Source organism: Salvelinus sp. IW2-2015, linkage group LG27 (genome assembly GCF_002910315.2).
Source record: "Salvelinus sp. IW2-2015 linkage group LG27, ASM291031v2, whole genome shotgun sequence".
NCBI lineage: Eukaryota > Metazoa > Chordata > Actinopteri > Salmoniformes > Salmonidae > Salvelinus > Salvelinus sp. IW2-2015.
The window spans coordinates 16,761,979-16,787,589 of record NC_036867.1 but is presented as its reverse complement, the minus strand read 5'-3'; the positions used below and the strand labels follow the sequence as shown (position 1 = coordinate 16,787,589).

The 25,611-nt window shown below is 41.5% G+C and overlaps 1 protein-coding gene across 1 annotated transcript in view; it reads right to left on the bottom strand.

Moving 5' to 3' along the window:
• Positions 1-464: 464 nt before the first annotated feature.
• Positions 465-25,611, bottom strand: part of plxdc2b (plexin domain containing 2b) — a 165,287-nt gene continuing 140,140 nt past the window's right edge. Inside the window, exons 12-14 of the mRNA XM_023972740.2 lie at positions 24,267-24,305; positions 7,297-7,460; positions 465-4,840 (exon numbers count right to left, since the gene is read on the bottom strand). Of these exons, the coding sequence (XP_023828508.1) occupies positions 4,721-4,840; positions 7,297-7,460; positions 24,267-24,305 (323 nt within the window). The 3' untranslated portion in view covers positions 465-4,720. The remainder of the gene's footprint in view (positions 4,841-7,296; positions 7,461-24,266; positions 24,306-25,611) is intronic.

Below are 25,611 nucleotides of genomic sequence, written 5' to 3'. Positions count from 1 at the left end.
GACCATTCTGTTAAGCATTCAACATTTAACGAGTACTTTTGGGTGTCAGGGAAAATGTATGGTGCAAAAAAGTACATTGTTTTCTTTAGGAATGAAGAAAAGTAAAAGTTGTCAAAAATAGAAATCGTAAAGTACAGATACACCCCAAAACAACTTAAGTAGTACTTTAAAGTATTTTTTTACTTAAGTACTTTACACCACTGCTCACACAGCAGGATGGACCAACAGCCTTCAAAGGAAACCACGAAGGACTCTGCTGGAGGGAAGGGAAACACAGAACTCATCGGGGGGAGGATAAGAGACTGACCGAAAGGGGCAGCACAGCACGGTCACCAGGGCTGTCTCTCTTGTGTTGCTACTTAGGTATTAATGATGAATTATACTTGTAGTGTACAATTCCCCAATGTCACAACAGTAACTACTAAGTCAGACATTTGAGGTGAACAGAAAAGTGGAAAACAAGATTTAAACAACATTCTTTATTTCAAATGTAATCAAAATGACAGTAGTTACAGAAATGACAGACAGCTAGGGTACTGTGTGATTTTTGAGTCTCTCGTTGTCATGTCCTACAGAGTTTTGCAATGAGATCGGAAACAAAACATAGGGTCACAGCTTAGAAGAAATGTGAATCTTCCTCCGTCCTCCATTTTGAGTTCAGGCAATCACCGTGGAACAAGACTGGTACCTGTATGAGCTACATTGTTCGTTTTAAGTCATTAGTCTGTAGAAAAAGCAACAGCAGTATTTTAATCTCAACAACAGCACAACTGGTGCGTTTAGACAGGCAGCCCAATTCTTCAATTTTTTTCACTAATTAGTCTTTTGACAACGATCTGATGTGAAAAGATCTGATGTGATTGGTCAAAAGACCAATTAGTGGGGAAAAGATCAGAATTGATCTGCCTGTCTAAACGCAGCAAATGTTGCTTTTCTTATTCTAAAAAAGCTAAAGTTAAGAGAATGTTGGTTGAAAGCCATCAGGCCATTCAGTGATTACTGGAGTAGGCTTTCTTATCCCAAACAACTAGTTTGAAAATGTTGCAATCACTGTCTAACGCAGACTGAACACTTAGGCCTACTGAATGCCCCCCACTTCATCCTCCAAGTTTGTTTACAAAACTCAAACCCCTCTATCAGCTCCATCCTCAGTCCACTTCGACTGCGTCCCAAATGGCAACCTATTTCCTTTATAGTACACTGCCTTTCACTAGAGCCTTATGGGCCCTGGTCCAAAGTAGTGCACTAAATAGGGAATAGAATGCCATTTGGGACACAGATTTGAGTGGTTATAAAACATTTGCCGTTTTAGGTGGCAGCAGAACATGCAGATGTCCCAGAGAGCTCAAACAACACAGCATTTCTCCACAAGGGAAGACTGAGCCAATCTCAAAGCAGTGTCTGTGTCCCAAATGGCACCCTATTCCCTGTATAGTGCACTTTGTAGGGAATAGTGTAGCATTTGGGACTACAGCATTTGGCTGTAGCCATGGAAAAGCTATGAGGGTAGTCACGTGTCCCCCCCCCCCKTCGACTCTTTAACACTGTTTTGGAAAATAATCGTAATGTTCAGTAGATGGTTGCTGTGCTCAGTAACTCCACCTCTGTAGATGGACTTGTTATGAATAGGGTTGTGTTGAGCTCTTGAGCAGCTGATGAATCATTCATCCTATACGAGCATGTGCGCGCGTGTGTGTGTGTGTACGTTGCAGGCGTCTGTGTGAGTGTGTGCCTATGTCTCTGCGTGTGTTTTGAGTTGAATGTAGGCCTGTGGCGGTGTCCTCAAAGTGGTGAGTGCAATATGAAAATAGTGGATTGATTCAACGTTAAGGGGCGAGATAGATTTGGACTTGGTGGGGAATGAAGTGAGAGATTGTGAACATGGGACACAGAGTAGAAGAGGTCTCCATGGTGGAGAACATCGTAGTATGCTGACAAAATAAACATTGGGATGGGTCTTTGGTCTCAGTGCAATGGGGGATTAATTCATCATCAATGATGTAACCCTAAATCATTCCCAATCATTATCACTAAACTTTTGAAAAAAAAAAAATGCATAATGAAGTTTGATGAATGTTATATTGCACATTTGAGATATATATTTTTTGTATAATCTATTTATTTGTAATTCTAAATAGTACAGTGTGTGTGTACTATTGTAGCCCAAGGCATATTTCCCAGCTCAATCTACAATTGATGGTGAAATACATTTCATTGTATTTGTTCGGTCAGTCTTGGTACAGTATACAAATCATAAGTATGAAGAAACAAAAATCATAATTTTGTTTGATTTGATCAATGTATGAAAGCCTTGTCCGTTATATCGATCAGCAACAGCAGTTATGCAATGATTAATACATTAATTCACATTTGGAAAGAAAAAAATGAAAAAAATTGAGAAGAAAAGGCCACTCAAAAACAAAATAGTAATCTAATATATCATATGTATGCTTTTTCATTAATAACCCGGATCTGCAAATGTTTTGAGAGTCAATCTACGAAGGTGTAGACCCATGTATATACATTGCTATGCTAGGGTTAAATTACATGTACCGGTACTAGTCATCCATTTATATTGACTTGGCACAGTAAGGAGTTAGAGTCAAAATTACATTTTTGGAGATCTCTAACATTACGTTCGTTTAACCTTTCGGCAGATATCTCACTCCATATAACACGAATCCTCCATTCCTGTACAATTTAGATTCTTCTTCAGGTCGAAACAGCAGCAGGTCAAACTGCTATTGAAAACCACACTGCATACCACAATTCAAAACCCAGGCAAACTCAAGCCAGGTATGTTTTTTAATGTATCGCCAACACGTCTCATAACATCTTGTTAATGTACCTCAGGTCAACCAATCAGCATCAATTACACAGAACCGGCTCCAACTGACCCACCTTCAAGCAGGTGGATATCTAAGCACACAAACACTCACTCACTCACTCACTCACATATAGACCATGCACACACACAACCACACACACTCACAAGCGCCTGTCTTGCAATTTTGCATTAGTACCACAAGTCAAATGAACTAAAGATATATGTGCATGGAAAAACTTTTGTGCAAAAAATGTTTGAGCAGACTCCAGTCAAGGAAATAATGGCATGGCAGTACTGAAATCCCTGTAAAGACAAACAAAACAACAACAACATATGTTAATAAGGGAGCTATCAAACCAATGAGGAGAGAAGAGTGTGCCCGTCACCCCATCGTGGAAAACAGAGTTTTTCTCAGTAAGCAAAAACCACACAATCTTTGACCAAAAAAAAGAAAATAAGAAGAGATGACAGAGCTGAGCAAAAACGACAGAGCTGAACATTTCCAGACTTGCAGACTGCTACTCCCGGGTGGGATGAGTGGCAGTAGCAAGAGCATATCACACTATTGAACCACACTATGGGGTAAAAGCTATGGCAAAGAAGCCTTATTATGGTAGTGGGAAGCAAGACAAAACTCCCACACTGATTAGGAATAAGAAAACCCAAGTAAAAAAAGCAACAGAAAACAAAATACGAAAAAAGTACATTAGCAAAATCCCAAAAGGATGTAAAGTCTATATAACCTCACCAACGTTTAAAGTCGAGATCTCTGTTCACATACTCAGTATTGTTTCTGAAAAATATATTGTATAATTCCACCTACTCCCCCAATGCATCACACACCAGCACAGTGTAGTGCAGTTACTCTGTACAACCCACTCAATAGCCTCGTTTACACCTTGTGCTAACATGTGAGTTTCGTGATCTGATCAATATGATCCAATCACTATCTGATCAAGGTTTTTTCGCCTCTACACATAGTATTAAAATGTGTCTCTTATCCATCCACTGTACCCGCATTGTGACCAGATGAGCTCATGCCTCCTTGTATGCAAATTATTTGACAGATATATTTTAAAATAATATGGATTTATTTGTTTTAAGACAGTTACTGATGCCCTAAGTCAATTTTGATACCTGTCAATGATTTTAAAGGTCGGTATTATGATGATTTAAATGGTTTGACCATCCAGATCTGTTTACACTTAATTGATATCCAGATGCAATGCGTGCCTGACTACCTCCGGAGGTGGTCAGGAAGATCTGATCACAATCAGATCACAATGTGTCTTAATCATCTACACCTGTCTTAAAATGTTTGCACAATCAAAATGTGGACAAGATCAGGACAAAGAACACATGTTAGCACCAGGTATAAACGGGGCTACTTTCCCTCTGTCCCCAACAAGTCAGTCAGTCAGTCACTTCAACCAGCATGAGTGTGAGACTTTGAGAACTTGGACGAAGAGCTGACTTGAGATCAGTTTTCAAGGTTTTCCTACAGCACAGTCCCTCTGGCAGTGACCCTCCCTTAGCTCTCAGATCAGCTCTCTGTTGGACAAGCCAGGGTTGAAGGTGGTAGTCCACCATGGTAGTCCACCAAACACAAGGCCCACTCTTCGACAACCAGCAAGAGTGTGGGGTTTCAAATTAACACCTCCACAATTTTCTAATTTAAGTTTACAATCTTGACAGTGAGTGTTTTAATCAACAAAACAAGAGACCAGCGTCAATCAGTCGCCATGGGTACGGCAGATTCGGAAGGCCTGTTTCTGGGGCAATACTGGTGTGTCAGTCCCTGTGGAGCGGGCGCAAGGGGGGCAATACGGGAAGGGGGAGAGCGGCACGGCGGGGGGTGTTTGTGTGTGTGTGTGGGGGGGGGGGGGATGCCCTTTAGCACTGCTCAGACTCGATGAAGCCCTCTTTCTCCTGGCCCACGGGCTCCACCTCCGCATAGGCCGGGTGACCGGACCCTCGGCGGAACTTCATGGCCGGCCACCTGCTGGGACGTCTCTGGAGAAGGGGAAAGGGGTCACAGGTTAAGCCGGGTGTACAGTACACGGTTTTATCCCCAATTACATGTTTTGAGATCGGAGACAAAATCCCCATGTTGTTGTCTACTTCGGTGCGTGCAGCTGTCACCGACGCTTGTTTAATGTGAGCGGGTCAGAGACAGAATCTGAGGCTACCGATCGTGTCTTTTAGCTGTCCCAGATATTTTCCAGCGTTTGATTTTATCGGCACGAAATCTGCGAAGCTCTTGTAGTGTGAGATGTGCAACAACACGTTTTGAAAACAATGATCAGCAATAGCCAAGGAGAGCTCGCCAGAGAAGAAGCCAGTGAGATGATGACATTGTTTCGCATCACCCAGAATGTGTCGACTCTCGAGCAGAAGCGATGACTACCAGTATGCATTTGTACTTGCCTTTAACCAAAGCCAAATTGTCAAATCGTTACAGCTCCTGAAGTTCACAATTAATGTTATTCAATTCAAAATGTTGGCTAGAAATGTCAACTCTGTATGGCAAGCGTGAATGTCTGACTGAAAACTTATGAGGCTGCTTTGAGCCACAGCTTGTTCTAGCCTCATTAACAATCTTATCACGTCATGTGGTGGTACGGAGAATCCTCACGACCAAGTGAAGAATCTTGTAGTGTGTGACACCCCACCAGATCGTTTAGTGTGCGCACCACTACGTTGGCAAGACAAAGAACTACACGAAAGACATCCGTTTAATGTGAGAGGCTCAGCGATGTAAGGATTTTGAAAGTCGTGTAGTGTACACCCGGCATTAGAGGACCTTAGAGGACCGTATATAAACATGTTAGAAGTCATGAGGGTCATTGAGGTCTCAGACTAGGATCAAAGACCAAAYGTTAGCAATGCCACTGACCTGTGCTCAGGGTTAGGCCACTGTGCTACATCCTGTGTCAGCTGAGCTGTCAGTAGCTAGCTTGCCCTTCTCATTTTAATTATGATAGATCGTGTTAGTAATAAGCAAAGTACATTGTATCACAGACAGCGAGAAATAATATCTGAGGTATCTTAGGCATGTGTGATTGAAGCCGATGTTTTGTATGAGATTAATTGAAACTCGCCGTTTAATATATACCATGTACTAAACCACTCGGTGAGTGATGAGAGCTCCGCGAGAGAAGCATTTGAATTCTCTCAGGGAAATTGTTCCTTGTCGAGGGATTGGCTCATTGTGCGATATTGACCTTGAAGATTATGCGTTTGTCGTTTTTTTCTCTAGATGTTTAAACATCAATCAGTCTCATTACATTTTCCAAACCGTACAAATGAAACCGAAACCATTTCCTTGTCGACGCATTCGTAGGTATTTATCAACAAAGAACCAAGCCTGCGCACTGTGAAAGCAATCATGCATTTTTATGAGTTGGAGATACGGATAAAGTGTAAAGCTATAAAGTGTGCTGTCCTTTTCAATGTGTTTTTGGCGGGGCTGCATCCCAAATGGCAAATGGCACACTATTCTCCATAAAGTGCACTATTTTTGAAAAGAGCCCTATGTACCTTGGTCAAATGTAGTGCAATACGGGCGTCTGGTTATAGCCTGACCTGGGAATTAAGTATCTGCTGGGGTAGATTAGGAAAGCACACATCATATTCAAACCTGACAGACAGAGCGAGAGAGAGAGAGAGAGACTCTACCCTCAGGCTAGCATGCGTCTCGGGCCTGCTGTTCTGAAGTACTTCAGGTCACATAACTGACCAACACCCCTAAAGGGTGTTTTGGTTTAGTACATGGTATATATTAAACGGCGAGTTTCAATTAATCTCATACAAAACATCGGCTTCAATCACACATGCCTAAGATACCTCAGATATTATTTCTCGCTGTCTGTGATACAATGTACTTTGCTTATTACTAACACGATCTATCATAATTAAAATGAGAAGGGCAAGCTAGCTACTGACAGCTCAGCTGACACAGGATGTAGCACAGTGGCCTAACCCTGAGCACAGGTCAGTGGCATTGCTAACTTTTGGTCTTTGATCCTAGTCTGAGACCTCAATGACCCTCATGACTTCTAACATGTTTATATACGGTCCTCTAAGGTCCTCTAATGCCGGGTGTACACTACACGACTTTCAAAATCCTTACATCACTGAGCCTCTCACACTGAACGGTCCAGACCAGACCAAATGGACTTCTAAATCTAGTGGATACTTTGGACTTTTGAGAAGTCAAAGCAATACCTGTCTTTGTACATGAACTTGTTATTCTTTGGGGAGAGTGGATGGAGAGTCACTCTTCTTTCATATGTTTTATGCTTTATGGACACACAGATGAGAAGCCGTGGGAGATAGGTGAAGAGGAGATATAGTGAGAAGGGTGCTCCCTTCACAGGGATTGAACCCCGGGTCTCCTGCAGGGAATCGCAAATGTGCATAGAGCTGCTAGTAGCCTCTCATAGAGTAGTGATAGTGTTAAGACTCACCTCGATGAAGAATAGGCTTGCGGCCGAGGTGGGGTGATGGTAGATGTAGACGGTGACCAGGACTGTGGCAGCCATGATGAGCATGACCATGAGGATGCCCAGGATCAGTCCAGTGTGCAGGGGGTGTGTGCCCTTCCGCTCTGCAGAACTCTCCTTTGGCCTCGCTGGAGAAACACAGCCAAAACACCCTTTAGAATCTCTCTCTTGAACACACAGACCCAAACACACAGATACAGCCACGCGCGCACAATTGGCACAATCCGTCTACCAGGTGCTTAGAGATTGAACACACACTTTCACTGCATTTTTCCTATTCAACAGTAGGGGACACTCATCATTCATGGATGCTGCTGGTCTCTGTTTCTCCAGTTCTTGTCACTGTAGGGCCTCGCTCTTCATAAACAGGCCTGACGCTTGTGATTAAAAGTTCATTTGAACAAATGTTATGATGCTGAAATTATTATTGTATACTGTAAATGCCTTGTTCAGCATTTACAGCCTAATCATAACAACTCTGGTAACAATTCTCCAACCATTCACGGAAGATTACGGATCTAGCTCAGCCTTCAGCAGCAGATACGGTGTATATGTGTGTGTGTGTGTGTGTGTGCGTGCGTGTGTATTGAAGGAGGAGATTAGCATCATTGTGGCTTAGCCTGTTTAGCTGTTCATGAGCAGCGTGCTTTAGCAGAGGCATGAGATATAAAATCTACGTTTATTGGTTGTGTACACAGATTTAGAGTTGTTATAGCAGGTGTGGCGAAAGGTGTAGATAATCTCAAACCAAGGTTAGTACATGGTGTTATTGGATGGGAGAAAATGGATGGAGATATTGAGGGTTATCAGACACTCTTCAGTAATGACAGTCCAGTTTGATAAGGTGGGTGTGTGGAGAGGAGACTCCATAATGATTGACTGTCCTACGGAGAGCCATAAATGAATGTTAATGTGTCATCTTCAAGTCTGTGGGACGAGACAGAGTCAAACCTGTCCAAACTGGCTGCCAGTTCTGAATCACTAACTGACACCTTCAACATTGTTATTAACATAACAATGTTGTGATTATTTTCTTAAAGGTGCAATATGCAGAAATCGCACCGCCTAATTTCAGTTTATGTGACAAAACCATCAATGTATAGCGTAGAGAATCATTGTACCATCTAACCCGCTGTGAAATGTATTTTCAATAAGCAAAAATATTGTATTTTCATCTGTTTGAAGCTGGTGTACAAAACCGAAAGTTAAAGATGCAAAAATGAAACTTAAGAACAGAAGGCATAGAAATAGCGCACATAGAATAGATCTACCGCTTCTTAGACTTGCTTTCAATGAGAATGACAGCTCTATAACTGAATTTGGACGGGTCGCCTAAAAAGTTACATATTGCATCTTTTATATTGCATACTACTTCTACTACTACTAGTCAATTGAAACCTGCCCTCTAACAATCAAAGCTGAAAGCCTGATAATAAGATAACATTGGAACACCCTGTTCTATATTCTCATCATGTTTGATTCCCACTGATGTGTGTGTGTGTGTGCGTGTGCGTGTGTATGTGCACGCGTGCACGTGTGATTGTGTGTGAGCCCCAGTGGAGGCAGGCCCATCGATCATAGCAGGATTGAGCTAATGAAGTGATGACCGTCACAGCTTTTTTCTCTCAGCTCTTACAGATTTATGGCAGCATTCCTTTCTGGATCTATTTATTTATTGTGCTTGTTTATTTATTTGTTTACTTTTCTATTCTCTTTCTTGGTTTAATTAGTGACCAGCCACCCACCAGTGCCCCAGGCAGCTCCCTCCTCTCCTGGCTCTCTGCCTTATTGATCTCCAACATCACACAGGAAAACAAGGAGGTCCAGAGTGCTAATCAAACCTGTTTGCTAAAACATGGCCCGTTATTGTGGATTTACATACAGGTAACTGCCAAAATAATGGAAACAAGTGAGTCAATGAGGGATACAAAGTACATTGAACACAGTTGTGGTTCCTGAGTTAATTAAGCAATTAACATCCCATCATGCTTAGGGTCAGAGATGGGCAGTTATTTCTGTTAAATGTATTTGAAATATGTATTTTGTCATCTGTATTACACTGGGCTGAACTAAACTCCAATATATTATGTAACAACATACTTTTGAGAGCTTTAATTTGTATTTTCAAAATACTTTTATATTTAAAAAAGAATTATAGCGGTTCCCGATTTTGTGGCCCCATTTTACCTTGCATTGGTATCAGAAGTCTGATGGCACTATAGTGTGATAAGACCATCTGCTAAATTAACTAACTATAAATGTATACATTGCATTCGGGAAAGTATTTAGACCCCTTCCCTTTTTTCACATTTTGTTACGTTATTGCCTTATTCTAAAATGGATTAAAGAAAAAGAAATCCTCATCAATCTACACACAATACCCCCTAATGAAAACAGAAATACCTTATTTACAAAAGTATTCAGACCCTTTGCTATGAGACTCAAAAAAATTGAGCTCAGGGACATCGTGTTTCCATTGATCATCCTTGAGATGTTTCTACAACTTGATTGGAGTCCACCTGTGGTAAATTCAATTGATTGGACATGATTCGGAAAGACACACATCTGTCTATATAAGGTCCCACAGTTGACAGTGCATGTCAGAGCAAAAACCAAGCCATGAGGTTGAATGACTTTTCAGTAGAACTCCGAGTCAGGATTTTGTGGGTACCAAAAAATGTCTGCAGCATTAAAGGTCCCCAAGAACACAGTGGCCTCTATCATTCTTAAATAGAAGAAGTTTGGAACCACCAAGACTCTTCCTAGAGCTGGCCGCCCGGCCAAACTGAGCAATCAGGGGAGAAGGGCCTTGGTCAATGAGGTGACCAAGAACTCGATGGTCACTCTGACAGAGCTCCAGAGTTCCTCTGTGGAGATGGGAGAACCTTCCAGAAGGACAACCATCTCTGCAGCACTCCACCAATCAGGCCTTTATGGTAGAGAGGCCAGACGGAAGCCACTCCTCAGTAAAAGGCACATGACAGCCGCTTGGATTTTGCCAAAAGACACCTAAAGGACTCTCAGACCAGGAGAAACAAGATTCTCTGGTCTGATGAAACCAAGATTGAACTCTTTGGCCTGAATGCCAAGCGTCACATCTGGAGGATATCAGGCACCGCTCACTCCATCTCCAAGAAATACTGGTGGCCCACCATGGCGCAGGATGTGACTCACTATGTCAACTCATGTTCAGTATGTGCCCAAATTAAATCCATCTGGCACACTCCAACAGGGAGACTCATTCCCCTTCCTGTGCCCCATTGATTTTGTCACCGATCTCCTCCTTTTGACGGTTTCACCACCATTCTGGTGATTGTGGACAGATTCTCAAAATCATGTTGGTTTATTTCTCTCTCTCTGGTCTCCCTACCGCTCTCCAGGTCGCTGAGGCACTGTTTCAGCAGGTCTCCCGGCACTATGGCCTTCCGGAGGACATCGTTTCCGACCGTGGCCCCCAATTCACGTCATGAGTATGGAGGGCTTTCATGGAGAAACTGGGGGTCACGGTCAGCCTTATTTCTGGGGACCGGCCTCAGTCCAACAGGCAGGTGGAGAGGATGAACCAGGAGCTGGGGAGGTTCCTGAGGACTCACTGCCAAGACAGGCAGGGGGAGTGGGCCCGATTATTTCCCTGGGTGGAATATGCCCAGAATTCATCACGTCACTCCTCCACTGTGCTTACTCCCTTCCAGTGTGTCCTGGGTTATCAGCCAGCCTTGACTCCGGGCCAGACCGAAGCCCTTGTGGTGAAGGAACGGTTCAGGGGCGCAGAGGAGGTTTGGTTTGATGCTCACTTGAGACTCCAGCGCGCTGTCCGTCGCCAGAAGGAGCAGGCGGCTCGCCACCGCAGTGAGGCTTCCATGTTTCATCCTGGTGATCGCGTCTGGCTCTCCACCAGGAACCTCCCACTCCGCCTGCCCTGCAAGAAGCTGAGCCCACAGTTTGTGGGGCCATTTAAGATCCTCCGGAGGTTCAACGAGGTGACTTATAGGTTTCAGTTTCCCACTAACTACCGGATCTCACCTTTTCATGTTTCTCTCCTCAGGCCGGTGGTTCCTGGTCCCCTGGATGAGGGGAAAATTCACAAATTCTACAGCACAATGGCAGGGTCATGTTTTAAGTGTAAAACTAATAGTGACTCAATAGTCCATGCTTTCTGGGAATGCTATGAAGTCCCGAAGTTGTGGGCGGAGCTAGAAAGTTGGCTTTCAGAAGTATTACAATGTAAACATACCTTTAATCCATCTGTCTGCATATTTCAAGACATGGCATATGGGGATGTAATGAGATCCTGGATGGGTTTGACGATTCTCTTCTCATCTTGAAAAAAACATATACTAAAAACTTGGAAATCAATCAATCCCCAATAATTAACACAATGGTAAAATCTAATGATTTATTATTCAAATATTGAAAGTGCGTGGTCTACGGAGTGAAACAAGATGGAGCAGTTTCAGGCGGAAAGTGATGCGGGTGTATGGGAGATGGGGGTATGTGCTAGTGGGTCTGGCCAGGTGTGATGTAGTTGATGTTTGTATGATGTTGTTGTTTGTATCTGTATGTTTTGTTTTGTTTATAAAAGATAAAATAACATCTTTAAAAAAAGGTACATTGAAGCTGTTCTGGCTCGTGGTGGCCCAATGCGATATTATGACACTTTATGTTGGTGTTTCCTTTATTTTGGCAGTCACCTGTACATCTTATCTGAAGTATTTACCTCATTATGTGAAGCAAATGTCTGTGAAAAACAGACTATAACCCACTAAGCACAAAACGTTAATACAAAAAAATGCAAATATGTAGTTTTGGTTGAAAAGAAGTTGAAAATATATATTTCAACCAATTTCACTGGGAAAGTATTTATAATCTAATATGAATCTGTAATCACCAGAGGGATGTACAACAAAGGAGAATCAATGAGTTAGCCAGCTAACTTGCCTAAATATTCTGAAATAATGATAATTATTTTTTGGCTTGAAATGTCAAATTGACTCAACAACCAAAAACACATACCTAAGTTGAGCTTTCTTAATCAATAGTTATTTCTGGTTGTTTATCAAAGTTAGCTGGCTAACTCATTGATCCTAATATACCCATCTGGGCTGAGAGTGAAAACAACACAAAGTACTACAGGTATCAAGATAACGTAGCTATGCTTGAGATTGGGACTTTTATTGTGTGTCGATGGATGTGTGTGTGTGTGCGTCTCTGTGTTTGTTTGAGCTCTTTGTCTCAGAGCATAAAGATTTGGACCCCACTATAACATGACCTCTCTGTACAAAATGTCTTAGCCACTGTGTTACAATGACTTGGGCAAATCCTTCATCAGTCCCTTATAGACTCCTCTCTCATTCATACCCTTCTCCTTAGCAGAGATGATCCATTTGGCTCAAAAAAAATCGAATCCCCTCTCAACTACTTCATAAAACCAAAACTGGGGCCCCCCAAAAAAACACCACCACCAAAAGTGAAACTAGAGCTGGAATGCCCCTTTCTTTTCTCTTTTTCTTCCCTTTAAGGCAATTTGTCTGTGAGGAGAGCACAGAGTCAAACTGCCTATCCTTACACAGTTGGAGGCAGCTACTCCACAGTAGTGCCTAGGCTGTTAGTCTGAAGTGTTAGCAGGTTAGCAGGTCCGTTGTGCACCCAGCGCTCAGAGTGAGAGGGGAACTTGGTTTTGGAACAAATATCGCGTGAAATGTGAAAACAAAAATTGGTCGTTTATAACTTTCACACTGCTTTTTAACATACAATGCTCTCAGGATTTGAACTGCCATGGAGTGCATTAATCTCGCAGCAGTGCCACCAGGTACTGATTTGTTACCAAGAACATATATCCAAACACTCTCAAAAATAAGAGTATGGTTACAATACAACGTTGTTCCCTGATTTACAAAAATATATAAAAGGTACACATAAGGCATCTTCAGAAGTACACATTGGAATTCACATTGTACTGGTCGATACCTTTTAGAGTACATGTGCGGATAATCTAGTATAGTGGTACGTTTCTACACAATATATTCAATATAAAGGTACAATCTTTACTGCGCATTGAAATGTAGGTGGAGTTGATGTGCTGGCTTGGGCTCATTACCATTTTTGGTGTAAAATATGTTGTATCGAGGCAACCGTCAGTGGAAATGTTATGTTAATGTTGATTAAGGTTGAGCACCTGTTTTGACACGGTCAGTTCTGCAATCTTTGTATGAACTTGTGACAATGAAGACCTGCACTGTTAAGATGTTACTGTGCATTTACCAGTAGCTTCATAGCAGCTGGTTCACAGAAAGTTAATGTTTCATTTTCTATAACTTACTGTCAACTGGCTGCGAGTCAGTTATTGTCAATTTCACAGTAACTTACTCTAGCTAATCTGTCACACTTCTTGGCCTGATGGCAGGCAGGGAAGTGAATATTACAATGACATTGTGACTGGCTATAAAATAAATACTGTATGGCGCTTTAATATCACATGCACTTATGTCAGCCTTTAACAAGACTTGAGTACTGGCAGTGTAGAAACATATTGTTTATGAACAGAACACATTAACTGGGATAACATTCCCTCTCATGGGAGACCAAAAAAAGCTTGCTGAATGCCAAGCCTCCAATAAGCTACCCGTGCAATATTCTGATAAACTGACGGTACTACAGTATGCTGCCTATCAGCAAGTAATGTTGCAGGTTGTCTACAGCCGCCATCCACATAGCTGATGTTTTGACGTGTCGGAGGTGGAACTGCGTTAGAGCTGTTCAATTCACAAAGGGCTCCCGGCGTTATACCTAAAGTGGACATTGTCATTGGCAGCACGGAGTCGCATTAAGAGAAATCCCACGCAGCCTTGTTCACAAGTTTGAATACCGGAATGTGAGAAGTAATCTACACCTCGATTCGGCTGATAGAAATCCTCATTATTTTGTCGAATGCTTTTCAATTTAAGCGTCATTATTTCTATATAGCCTTCACTTTCTCGTTCGGAACTTCTAACGCCAGTGGGAAGGGTGTAGCTTCGTGAGAACAATCACAACGATTTGACAGCTCCAATGAAGTTCCACTTCTGGCACCGCCAAAACATTAGTTCGTTTTCGGCTATCGCCGGGTTACCGCTTGAACTGATTGAATCTAGGCCTTATTGAAATCGGGAATACAGCAGCATACTGTAATTTTATAGAAATAACACCTTCAAGTATATTTTAAGCAAAGTGTTAAAATGTATTCTTGGCAATATATTTATAGTCAATTGCCATTATGTCCACAGTCTTGGTGGTGCAGTAGGAATTTCAGTTACCTAGCAACCAAGAGGTTAGGAGTTCAAATCTCAAATTAGGTCATAAAAAAATGAAGTTTTTTATAATATGTATTTACCTCAGTTTATTTTAGTTAAAACTTTCTCAACACTTTTTTTCTTGAAACTGCATTGCTGATTAAGGGCTTGTAAGTAAGCAGTTCAGTGTAAGGTCTACACCTGTTGTATTAGGCGCATGTGACAAATAAAATTATATTTGATGTTGTTTCATGTTATCACATATTGACATTTTGCGTCCCAATGTTGTCATATGTTATCACATTAACTTCACATTTTTTCCCGTAAGGGGAGGCACATCTAAGCCACTTGGGCTGCAGAGACAGTGGTGTGTTTAAATCTACATATTATCCACATTGGGTCACAAAGCTGAAAGCTGGCAAAACAATAGCCTGAAAAACATAGTTACAAGTGGTGTCATTTTAAATTGAAGTACAGTTGAAGTCGGAAGTTTACATACACCTTAGCCAAATACATTTAAACTCAGTTTTTCACAATTCTTGGCATTTAATCTGAATAAAAATTCCCTGTCTTAGGTCTTAGGTCAGTTAGGATCACCACTTTATTTTAATTATGTGAAATTATTTATTTCAGCTTTTATTTCTTTCATCACATTCCCAGTGGGTCAGAAGTTTACATACACTCAATTAGTATTTGGTAGCGTTGCCTTTAAATTGTTTAACTTGGGTCAAACGTTTCGGGTAGCCTTCCAAAAGCTTCCCACAGAGCTGGTGTAACTGAGTCAGGTTTGTAGGCCTCCTTGCTCACACACACCTTTCAGCTCTGCCCACAAATTTTCTATAGGATTGAGGTCAAGGCCTTTGGTGAATGGCCACTCCAATACCTTGACTTTGTTGTCCTTAAGCCTTTTGCCACAACTTTGGAAGTATGCTTGGGGTCATTGTCCATTTGGAAGACCCATTTGCGACCAAGCTTTAACTTCCTGACTGATGTCTTGAGATTTTGCTTCAATATATCCACATAATTTTCCTGCCTCATAATGCCATCTATTTTGTGAAGTGCACCAGTCCCTCCTGCAGCAAAGCACACCCAAACATGATGCTGCCACCCCCGTGCTTCACGGTTGGGATAGTGTTCTTCGGCTTGCAAGCCTCCCCCTTTTTCCTCCAAACATAACGATGGTCAATATGGCCAACAAGTTCTATTCTTGTTTTATCAGACTGGAGGGCATTTCTCCAAAAAGTACAATCTTTGTCCCCATGTGCAGTTGCAAACCATAGTCTGGCTTTTTTATGGCAGTTTTGGAGCAGTGGCTTCTTCCTCGCTGAGCGGCCTTTCAGGTTATGTCAATATAGGACTCGTTTTACTGTGGATATCGATACTTTTGTACCTGTTTCTCCAGCATCTTCACAAGATCTTTTGCTGTTTGTTCTGGGATTGATTTGCACTTTTTGCACCAAATCACCAAATCTCTTGGAGACAGAACGCGTCTCCTTCCTGTGCGCTATGACGGCTGCGTGGTCCCATGGTGTTATACTTGCGTTCTATTGTTTGTACAGATGAACGTGGTACCTTCAGGCATTTGGAAATTGCTCCCAAGGATGAACCAGACTTGTGGAGTCTACAATTTTTTTTCTGAGGTCTTGGCTGATTTCTTTTGATTTCCCATGATGTCAAGCAAAGAGGCACTGAGTTTGAAGGTAGGCCTTGAAATACATCCACAGGTACACCTCCAATTGACTCAAATTATGTCAATTAGCCTATCAGAAGCTTCTAAAGCCATGACATAATTTTCTGGAATTTTCCAAGCTGTTTAAAGGCACAGTCCAACTTAGTGTATGTAAACTTCTTACCCACTGGAATTGTGATACAGTGAGTTGTAAGCGAAATAATCTGTCTGTAAATAATTGTTGGGAAAATGACTTGTGTCATGCACAAAGTAGATGTAATAACTGACTTGCCAAAACTATAGTTTGTTAACAAGAAATTTGTGGAGTGGTTGAAAAACGAGTTTTAATGACTCCAACCTAAGTGTATGTAAACTTACGACTTCAACCGTACATCAGTAATGTCTGGAAAGGAATAAATGGAATGATACCATTCAATTTACTCCATTCCAACCATTATTTTTTCGAGCCGTCCTCCTTTCACCAGCCTCCACTAGTAGTCTCAGTGTCTCAATCATGAAAAATGGGTGAATATTCTTCTGCTACTGCTTGCATGGCCTTGAAAGGTGGACATGTGCACGGTCTTAGTTCATTGTTTATTCAGTCTAATGAAGCAAAGTCACGTCATGACACAGCCACATGAATGGGACTGTGGGGGTCATGGCTGACATAGATGGAGTCCAACATTGAACCATCTCCCTATGATCAATCACGCTGTGTCCTCCTCATAAACGCTCTCACCACATTAACCTGCTTACTGAGCCTTCAGACAGCAATAAAAACACATTAGCGCTTGGAGATAGAAGATTAATTGAATGACCGTGTGGACCCAGACCACGCTATCCCTTTTAGCACCATATTACTGACAATACAGTGTCACAGGGCCACAGCCATCCTCTCACCTGGCTAATGTGTCTAGCAAGGCTAATCAGCACATATACTGAGGTTGTGTCCCAAATGGCATCCTTTTCCATACGGCTCAAGTCAAAAGTAGTGCGCTATATAGGGAATAGGGTGCCATTGGCGATGCAGCCTGATTCATTCTGCTAGATTCAAAGGGAGAAAGAGCCTATTTCTCATCCTGATTTTAAATGGAGGATAAGGAGTGTCCTGTCCTCTTAGAGTTGCCTCTGCAGTGAGACAGTACGGTACATCCCTATTGTCCCTTATCTTATCACTTAGCCGCGGCTAATCGCCTTAGCGTTTTCTGCCATGCTCCATGTTTCCCAAGGTTAAAGGACACACACACTGATGGATCTGATAGAAATTACACTAAAAACAAGCCCAAAGCTAGGACACGATGCAGAGAGATGATGGGTACAATGTAGAGTGGATGAGATGCACTAAATATGAAATACTAAATACACAGCTAGCCTTGCTTAAAATATTTTTGTTGTTGGTATTTTCAGATTTTATTGAACAGATAGTGAGAGTAGATGACATTGGGGGAAGATAGAGGTTGTGTCAAAGGCCTTTAAGCCAGATGCAGTTTAGTTTAGCCAACTCAAACACCCAGCCCAAACAGAGAGGGATGCTATGTTAGCTAGCTGGCTATGGCTATCCAACACTGGAACTCTTCCAAGTCAAGGTAAGCTTTTGGTTTAATAAATGTATTGCCACTGGGGCTCGCCGGTGTAACTGCTAAACTGCTTGCTGAATGTACACTGTACTGCATGATTGTAGTGGGTTTACTAACACATTAGTTGAAGTAGCTATGTTGACTAGACTATGACGTATGCTAATATGGTGACAACGATGTAGGCTGTGTGTAGAGGTTAGCGGTTATCATATTAAGGTGTGGCTTGGAAAGTTGTTTTGTGCCTGGTCACAGACAGCTGATGTGTTGTGCACTGAAGTCCTCAAGGGTCAGAGGAGGAGCGAGCGTAGATACGAGAAGGAATTATACAACGATCAAAGGGATCATACTGTTTGTATGTGGATGCTATGAAAGTGAACTGTGTTTGTGTGTGAGATCAGGGGTGTATTCATTCTGCCGATTCTGTTGAAAAACTTTCCTTATAGAGAAGAAAATGGAAGAAAATGGGGATAAACATACCTGAATTTGTCCAATAGAAACTAATGATTACACCCTAGATCAGCTATATGCAGGCAAGAGTTTGTAAGGAGGTATTGAATATGTCAACGTCTGTCACCTTGACGACACAAATTTCTCTCGACCTGTAAACTTTGTAAACTTTCATTCATAGGATGTAGCAACCTCATGATGGGTATAGGGAACATTTGAGTATTATGTAGTAGCCTAAACCTATCGATGTTACATTGAGCTGGGTGAATGGAATATGAATGACACTCATCCAATATGGTGTAATAGAAATAAGGCCAAGCTCATACAAACAATTAGCATCCTTTAAATTAAATGGCACTGACCGCCACTGTTCCAGGTAATACCCTGTTTGGTTCCAGGTAGAACCCTTTAGGGTTTCATGTAGATCTCTCTGTGGAAAGGGTTCTACATGGAACTAAAAAGGGTTCTACCTGAAACCAAAAGGGTTCTACATGGAACCAAAAATATTTATTCAAAGGGTTTTCCTATGGGGACAGCCAACTAACCCTTTTAGGTTCTAGATAGCACCTTATTTTCCTAAGAGTGAAGATGTGTGCTAAACCTGCGGCCACCACATGAGGTTGGTGGCACCTTAATTGGGGAGGACGGCCACGTGGTAGTGGCTGGAGCGGAATTATGCGGTGTCATGACGTTGGCCTGTGGGTAAGGTTTATGACCCCCCCATAAATACCTTTCTCCCCTCTCTCTCTTGACTCTACCGAAGGACTCTTGAATAGCCTTTGTTAAACATAGAGAGTCTGGGAACATCAAACGGTGGGGGGAAAGGAACCATATTTCGGTAATAGAACCAGTTGAAAATATGCGTTGGTACTTAATGAATATGATGTCAGTTCGGTTGTCATCTGAAGGTGAATCATAAGGTGAATCATAAGGTGAATGCACCAACTTGTAAGTCGCTCTGGATAAGAGCGTCTGCTAAATGACTTAAATGTAAATGTAAATCTGAGACATTATGACTGATGACAGGACGACATAAACTGTATCTGGGAAAGTCTACACATTCTAGTTATCAGATTCACATGGAATTGTTGTGCAATTTAAATGTTTGAATATGAAACTATTTGTGAAAAGATTAAATGTAATTTTAGCTTCCAAATGAGAGAATTGGGTTTTCATAAGGTTAGAGCTCTGCTCAATCAGTGGCCCGCCCCTGTGAAGAGACATGGGTTATAAACTATGAGAAACATCCTTCTCTCCCTCCACAATATAAGCCCTTGACGAAAATGTAACCTTCTGATCCGAGGACGATAGGACGACAGTCCATACGATAAAAAGGACTAACATAATAACTACAGAACTAAGCCAACCTCAGCGTGAGCTTTGGTTGCGAATGGTATGAACTTTGAACTCTTATTCACTACAAAAGTGATACCTCCTAGCTGTTGAGTTAGCAGCGGCCGCTGTAAACGTGGGCTAGGAAAGGACGGACGACGTATCCAGTCTAACACACAACGACGAAACTAGAACGTATTCAATTTACCACCAGAGACATTCTTCCGAGGACAGGAAGATCTCTGTTGGCCAACACGGCCAGCATCTACGATCAACCTACCGAAGCGCAGCTCAGAGTAAATATTTATTGCATTTTCCTTCTCCAAATGGGCAGTAATTTAGAATGCATAAGATACTGTATTTACGATAGCATGGCTTCTCCCTTTGTTCCTCAGTCTTCCCGCTCTTTCACTCAAACCCAACCCCCTTTCCTTCGTGTAACCAGCAGTCATGTCAGCTCCGTCCACCAGGAACGTTTTCTGTATGACATAATTTGCATTCTGTGTATATGTCATTCTGTGTGATTAGTTAGGTATTTAGTAAATAAATAATTAAACCCAATTTTGTATTGCTGATTCAACTTGTTAGCCAGTGTTCGTGAAGATAACCAAGAATTTACAACTTTCAGATGAGACTGAAATAAGGTGACGATTAATATTGACTGCTATTGATGTAAAATATTACTAGGTCTTTAAGAGTTTATTCGGAAGATAACAGCTCTATAAACACTCTTTCGTGGTGCCCCGACTTTCTAGTTAATTACATTTACACAATTAGCTCAATCAGGTAATATTAATTACAGAGAAAGAATTTTATAGAATAACATGTCATATCACTTAATCCGGCATAACCAAAGACACGACAGCGGTTTCCATGTGTTTGATACCATTCCATTCGCTCCGTTCCAGCCTATATTATGGGCTGTCCTTCCCTTAGCAACCTTCACTGGTGGCCACAGCTACCATTACTTTAGACACCTTCTCCATATTGCAGTCACATGGCTTGGATACTGTGTACGTGAGACTGGTTTGTGGTTGTAATCTCTCACATGCACACTGTGCACCTCAAGACAACATGGTGTGGTTTGGGCTGCAGCAGCCTTTGGCTGTTTGTGGTTTCAGTATGTTCTCAAGATGATCACATTGGCTCATCCCTCCCTTTTGGCTTTCACCTTAAGCCCAAATCCCTTCCCAGCACGCTTCCCACACAGTGAATGCATCCCAAATAGCACCCTATTCCCTACATAGTGCACTACTTTTGACCAGAGCCCTATGAGCCCTGGTCAAAAGTAGTGCACTACACAAGACAAAGTGTGCCATTTGGGACGAACCCTGTGAAACAGACCTGGTTTCTCCAAAATTAAAATGTGCATGCAGAGCTGTCCTCTTGTCTGGCTGATACCCCAGGTTTCTGGGAAGAAGCTGTGCCACAAGTCAGCAAGTGAGATAGGCAATGTTTGAGCAATGAAAGGACGATAAGAGATTTCCAATTCCTCTCCAGCAGGAAATTAAATATTTGAGTGCTTCACTCTGGAAGTGATTGAGTCGGGACTCATTTTGGAATTCAAATGTCACTCTCTCACACTCAAAGACGCACACACACAAACTAAACACAGTGTGGGTAAAGCTAAACGGGAGAAAACTTGTATTATTTAAAAAAAATAGATCTGTGTTGATGTTTGCAGGTAGCAGAGTGCAGAGGGGACCAAATACCGGTTGTAGCTACCTGTCTAAGTTTAAATGGAAATGTGAGGGAGGTTGTTGACCACACCTGCCTCCATTGAAATCCCCCTGACTGAAACCCCTCAAATTCCGGCTGACATTGAGTTCATTTGTGGAGGATCCCCATTAAAACAATACATTTTTCAAAGTGGAGGCAACAAGGGCAAATTAATGATGTTTGAATTGTGGTTAACGCACCAGTTTTGAGAGCAGTGGTTTCAAGAACTTGCTGACATTCACAATGAACCTCAGTTTTCTGTCCTGTTACACCAACACTCAGAGATAGTGTTAGTTCAACGTTAAGGCAACTAAGAAGCTCTCCCACGTGTCCATGTTCTTGAACACCTTCCCCTCATACCTCCTTTCCTACCTCCCTAGCACCCACATAGGCTGTGTCTATTGCTGAGCATTTAGTGCTTTTTGAGGTTGGTTCAGTTTCAGTTAGGTTTTAAAAAAATGATCATCGTTTTGGATTTCGGTTTAGAATGTTTTAAAAACATTAAATGCATTATGAAATATGACCTTGGAATGATTCCAGGGATTTTTTTAAATTGAAATTCCAAAGCCAAATAATAATAAGATTTAAATTGTCAAAACACTTAAAAGATGACTTTGTCTAACAACACCGCTCATCCCGAGTGCGCGCATAAACTCCCATTAGGTCTACAGAAATGCATGCGTATAAAAATGTATCCAACTGATGGGATACATAATTACATTCCTTGCCAAATGATGACAGTATTATCACAAATTTAAAATGGACTGGTTGATTGAAATAGGGAAATATGTGTTCCATCAACGAGCTGTAGTCTTTGAATAATTTCATCCCGTCTATTTTACGCTTAGGCTACTTTGCGAACAGCGAGTGCCATTTAGAATTGGTTAGCCTAGGGCTAGGATATAACCCCGTAAACATAGACAGGTTCCACATTGAAAATATGCAAAAAAAATCGTTTGATAAAGACCAAGAACATATTTTCATCCAGAATCATTAAGACTAGGCCTACTCACCAAACAGATGGTGTGGCCGTAATTCATCCTCATGCAGTATTCAATGTGGAATTGTCCATTAAGAAAATGATCCATTAAGAAAATTCCAAATAAACTAAATCAAACATCTGTATATCGAAAAGAAGACAGATTTTGTTGAAAAATTTAAATAAAACACTAATATATCCCCCTGAGTCAATACATGTTAGAATCACCTTTGGCAGCGATTACAGCTGTGATTCTTTCTAGGTAAGTCTCTAAGAGCTTTGCACACCTGGATTGTACAATATTTCTTCAAGCTCTGTAAAGTTGGTTGTTGATCATTCCCAGACAGCCATTTTCAAATTTTTCCATAGATTTTCAAGTCAATCTAATTAAAAACTGACTAGGCCACTCGGGAACATTCAACGTCATCTTGGTAAGCAACTCCAGTGTATATTTGACCTTGCGTTTTAGGTTATTGTCGTGCTGAAAGTGAATTTGTCTCCCAGTGTCTGTTGGAAAGCATACAAAACCAGGTTTTCTTCTAGGATTTTGCCTGTGCTTAGCTGTTTTCTCTAAAACTCACAAATCCTTGCCGATGACAAGCATACCCATAACATGATGCAATCACCACCATGCTTGAAAATATGAAGAGTGGCACTCAGTGATGTGTTGTTTTGGATTTGCCCCAAACATAATGCTTTGTATTCCGGACATAAAGTTGATTTCTTTGCCAATTCTTTAGCAGTTTTACTTTAGTGCCTTATTGCAAACAGTTTTTGAATATTTGTATTATGTACAGGCTTCCTTCTTTTCCCTATGTCAATTAGGATAGTATTGTGGAGTAACTACAATGTTGTTGATCCATCCTCAGTTTTCTCCTATCACAGCCATTAAACCCTGTAACTGTTTTAAAGTCACCATTGGCCTCATGGTGAAATCCCTGAGCGGTTTCCTTCCTCTACAGATACACCTGTATCTTTGTAGTGACTGGGTGTGTTGATACACCATCCAAAGTGTAATTAATAACTTCACCATGCCCAAAAGGATATTAAATAATTTTTTTACCCATCTACCAATAGGTGCCCTTCTTTGCGAGGCATTGGAAAACCTCCCTGGTCTTTGTGGTAGAATCTGTGTTTGAAATTCACTGCTCGACTGAGGGACCTTACAGATAATTGTATGTGTGGGGTACAGAGATGAGGTTGTCATTCAAAAATCATGTTAAACACTATTATTACACACAGAATGGGTCCATGCAACGTATTATGTGACTTGTTAAGCAACGTTTTACTCCTTATTTAGGCTTGCCATAACAAAGGGATTGAATACTTATTGACTGAAGACATAATTTAAAAATAAACATTTTTAATTTCCACTTTGACATTATGGGGTATTATGTGTAGGCCAGTGACACAAAATCTCAATTTATTCCATTTTAAATTCAGGCTATAACACAACAAAATGTGGAAAAAGTCAATAGGTGTGAATACTTCTGTGTCCAAAATGGCAGACTTACTATGTGCCCTGGTCAAATGTAGTCCACTATAGGGAATATGATGCCATTTGGGACACAACTACAGTGCCTTCAGAAAGTATTCGCACCCATTGACTTTTTCCACATTTTGTTGTGTTGTACCGTGAATTTAAAATGTATTAAATTGAGATTTTAGACACCATGATTGATCAGTCCCATCCAGAAGCTTGGTACAGAGCCATTTCAATCAGCCTCTGGATGAGTTGCTTCAATGAGCCGCTCCTTCCCTTGGCCTGTCCTCCCCAGAAATCAAAAAGCGATCTGCTATCTGGGGCAAGCAATCTGTCAGCCATAAATACACAGACCGCAGCCTTGTAAACAGACCCCATATACTCCACACAACATGCAGCAGCACAGAGAAACACAACTGTCAAACAGTCCAAGGATCTAGGAAGGAAAAGAGAGGCTTACCTCCATTGTCTTTGAGATGCAGAGCAATCTTGGTGTCATCTGTGGAAAAGAGAGAGAGAGAAAGAGACGCAGAGAGAGAGAGAGATAAAGATAGATGGAGAGACAGAAACAGAGAAATGGATGAGGTATAGAGGGTCAGAAAAATGTTTGTCTGTGATTTGTGTTATCCTTACAGCCGTAGATTTACATATAGAGTCCCTATGTCTATTATACAGCAGAGAGCTGCCTGCCAACAACAACAACTATTGATCTTAACACTGGTGTAGAATGTCAATCAAATATTCTGAAATAATCATCACTGACGATTATTACACAGGTTTATAGCAAATGTACTTTTTTTTTTGTACCATTATTTCATATACGGATAATCTTGGGTTAAAAGTGAATTTTCGACACTTAATTTGCAATGAAAATTTATGTTTTGGATAAAATGCTTCTCCCTTGCATAATTCAACAGCTAAGATGCAGTCTGGGGTTAAGCAACTATGAAACATGTAAATTCACTGTGACCCACTTCTCTGAGAGAGGGGTGATATGAATTTACACACCTCATAGGATCCACATTATGCTAATGTGCCATATACATGAGCCTGTGAAACGCTATGCGTGCTATTCCACCATATCAAAACTAGAAAGAGCCTTGAAATGGGGTCTCAACTGAGTAAATCTATTTCAAAGGCTTTTTTTTCATTTACATTTCCAAGATCAAAGATCATTTAATGCCTGTAACCATTTCCTAGTCTAAGAAATGTCACGGCCTATGCGATAAGGTGTATGAGGGCAAGGCAGGAAATCAAATTCAATGACCAATCCCGTGCCAGTGAGAGCAGTAAGAGAGGGAGGGAAGGGGAGAAGAAGGAGAAAGGGGGGATTGGGAACAGGAGAGGGAAGTGATGGGTTCTCACACCTCCTAGTAACAGAGCTCTCCCTCGCTCCCTCCCCTAGTAGCACATGCCTCTGAACCGCCAAGCTGAGAGAACTGGGTCGGAGGGGGAAACTGATCCTCTGTCAGGGGTTAATAATTGAGTACGCTGACACGCAGTCAGGAAGTGTGAGGGTCTCGGTGTGTCACACAGAACCCCTGACTTTTTTCATGCTAACACACCCACACATCGCTGGGGTTTGTTTTGCCTCTCAGCTGGATCTCTCTCACACTCCTCTCCACCTCTCTCCAGCATTCAACGCATCTGTGGTCATATCATCACCTCATCCACCTCAAGGTCTTAAAGGGGCAAACTGGTATAGGTACATAAATGTTTTGACTTTTGAAGAATATCATTTATTAATGCCTCATGAGCTTTGCTGTTTTTCTAATCCCAGATTGCCCGTTTAAACATTGGCTAAG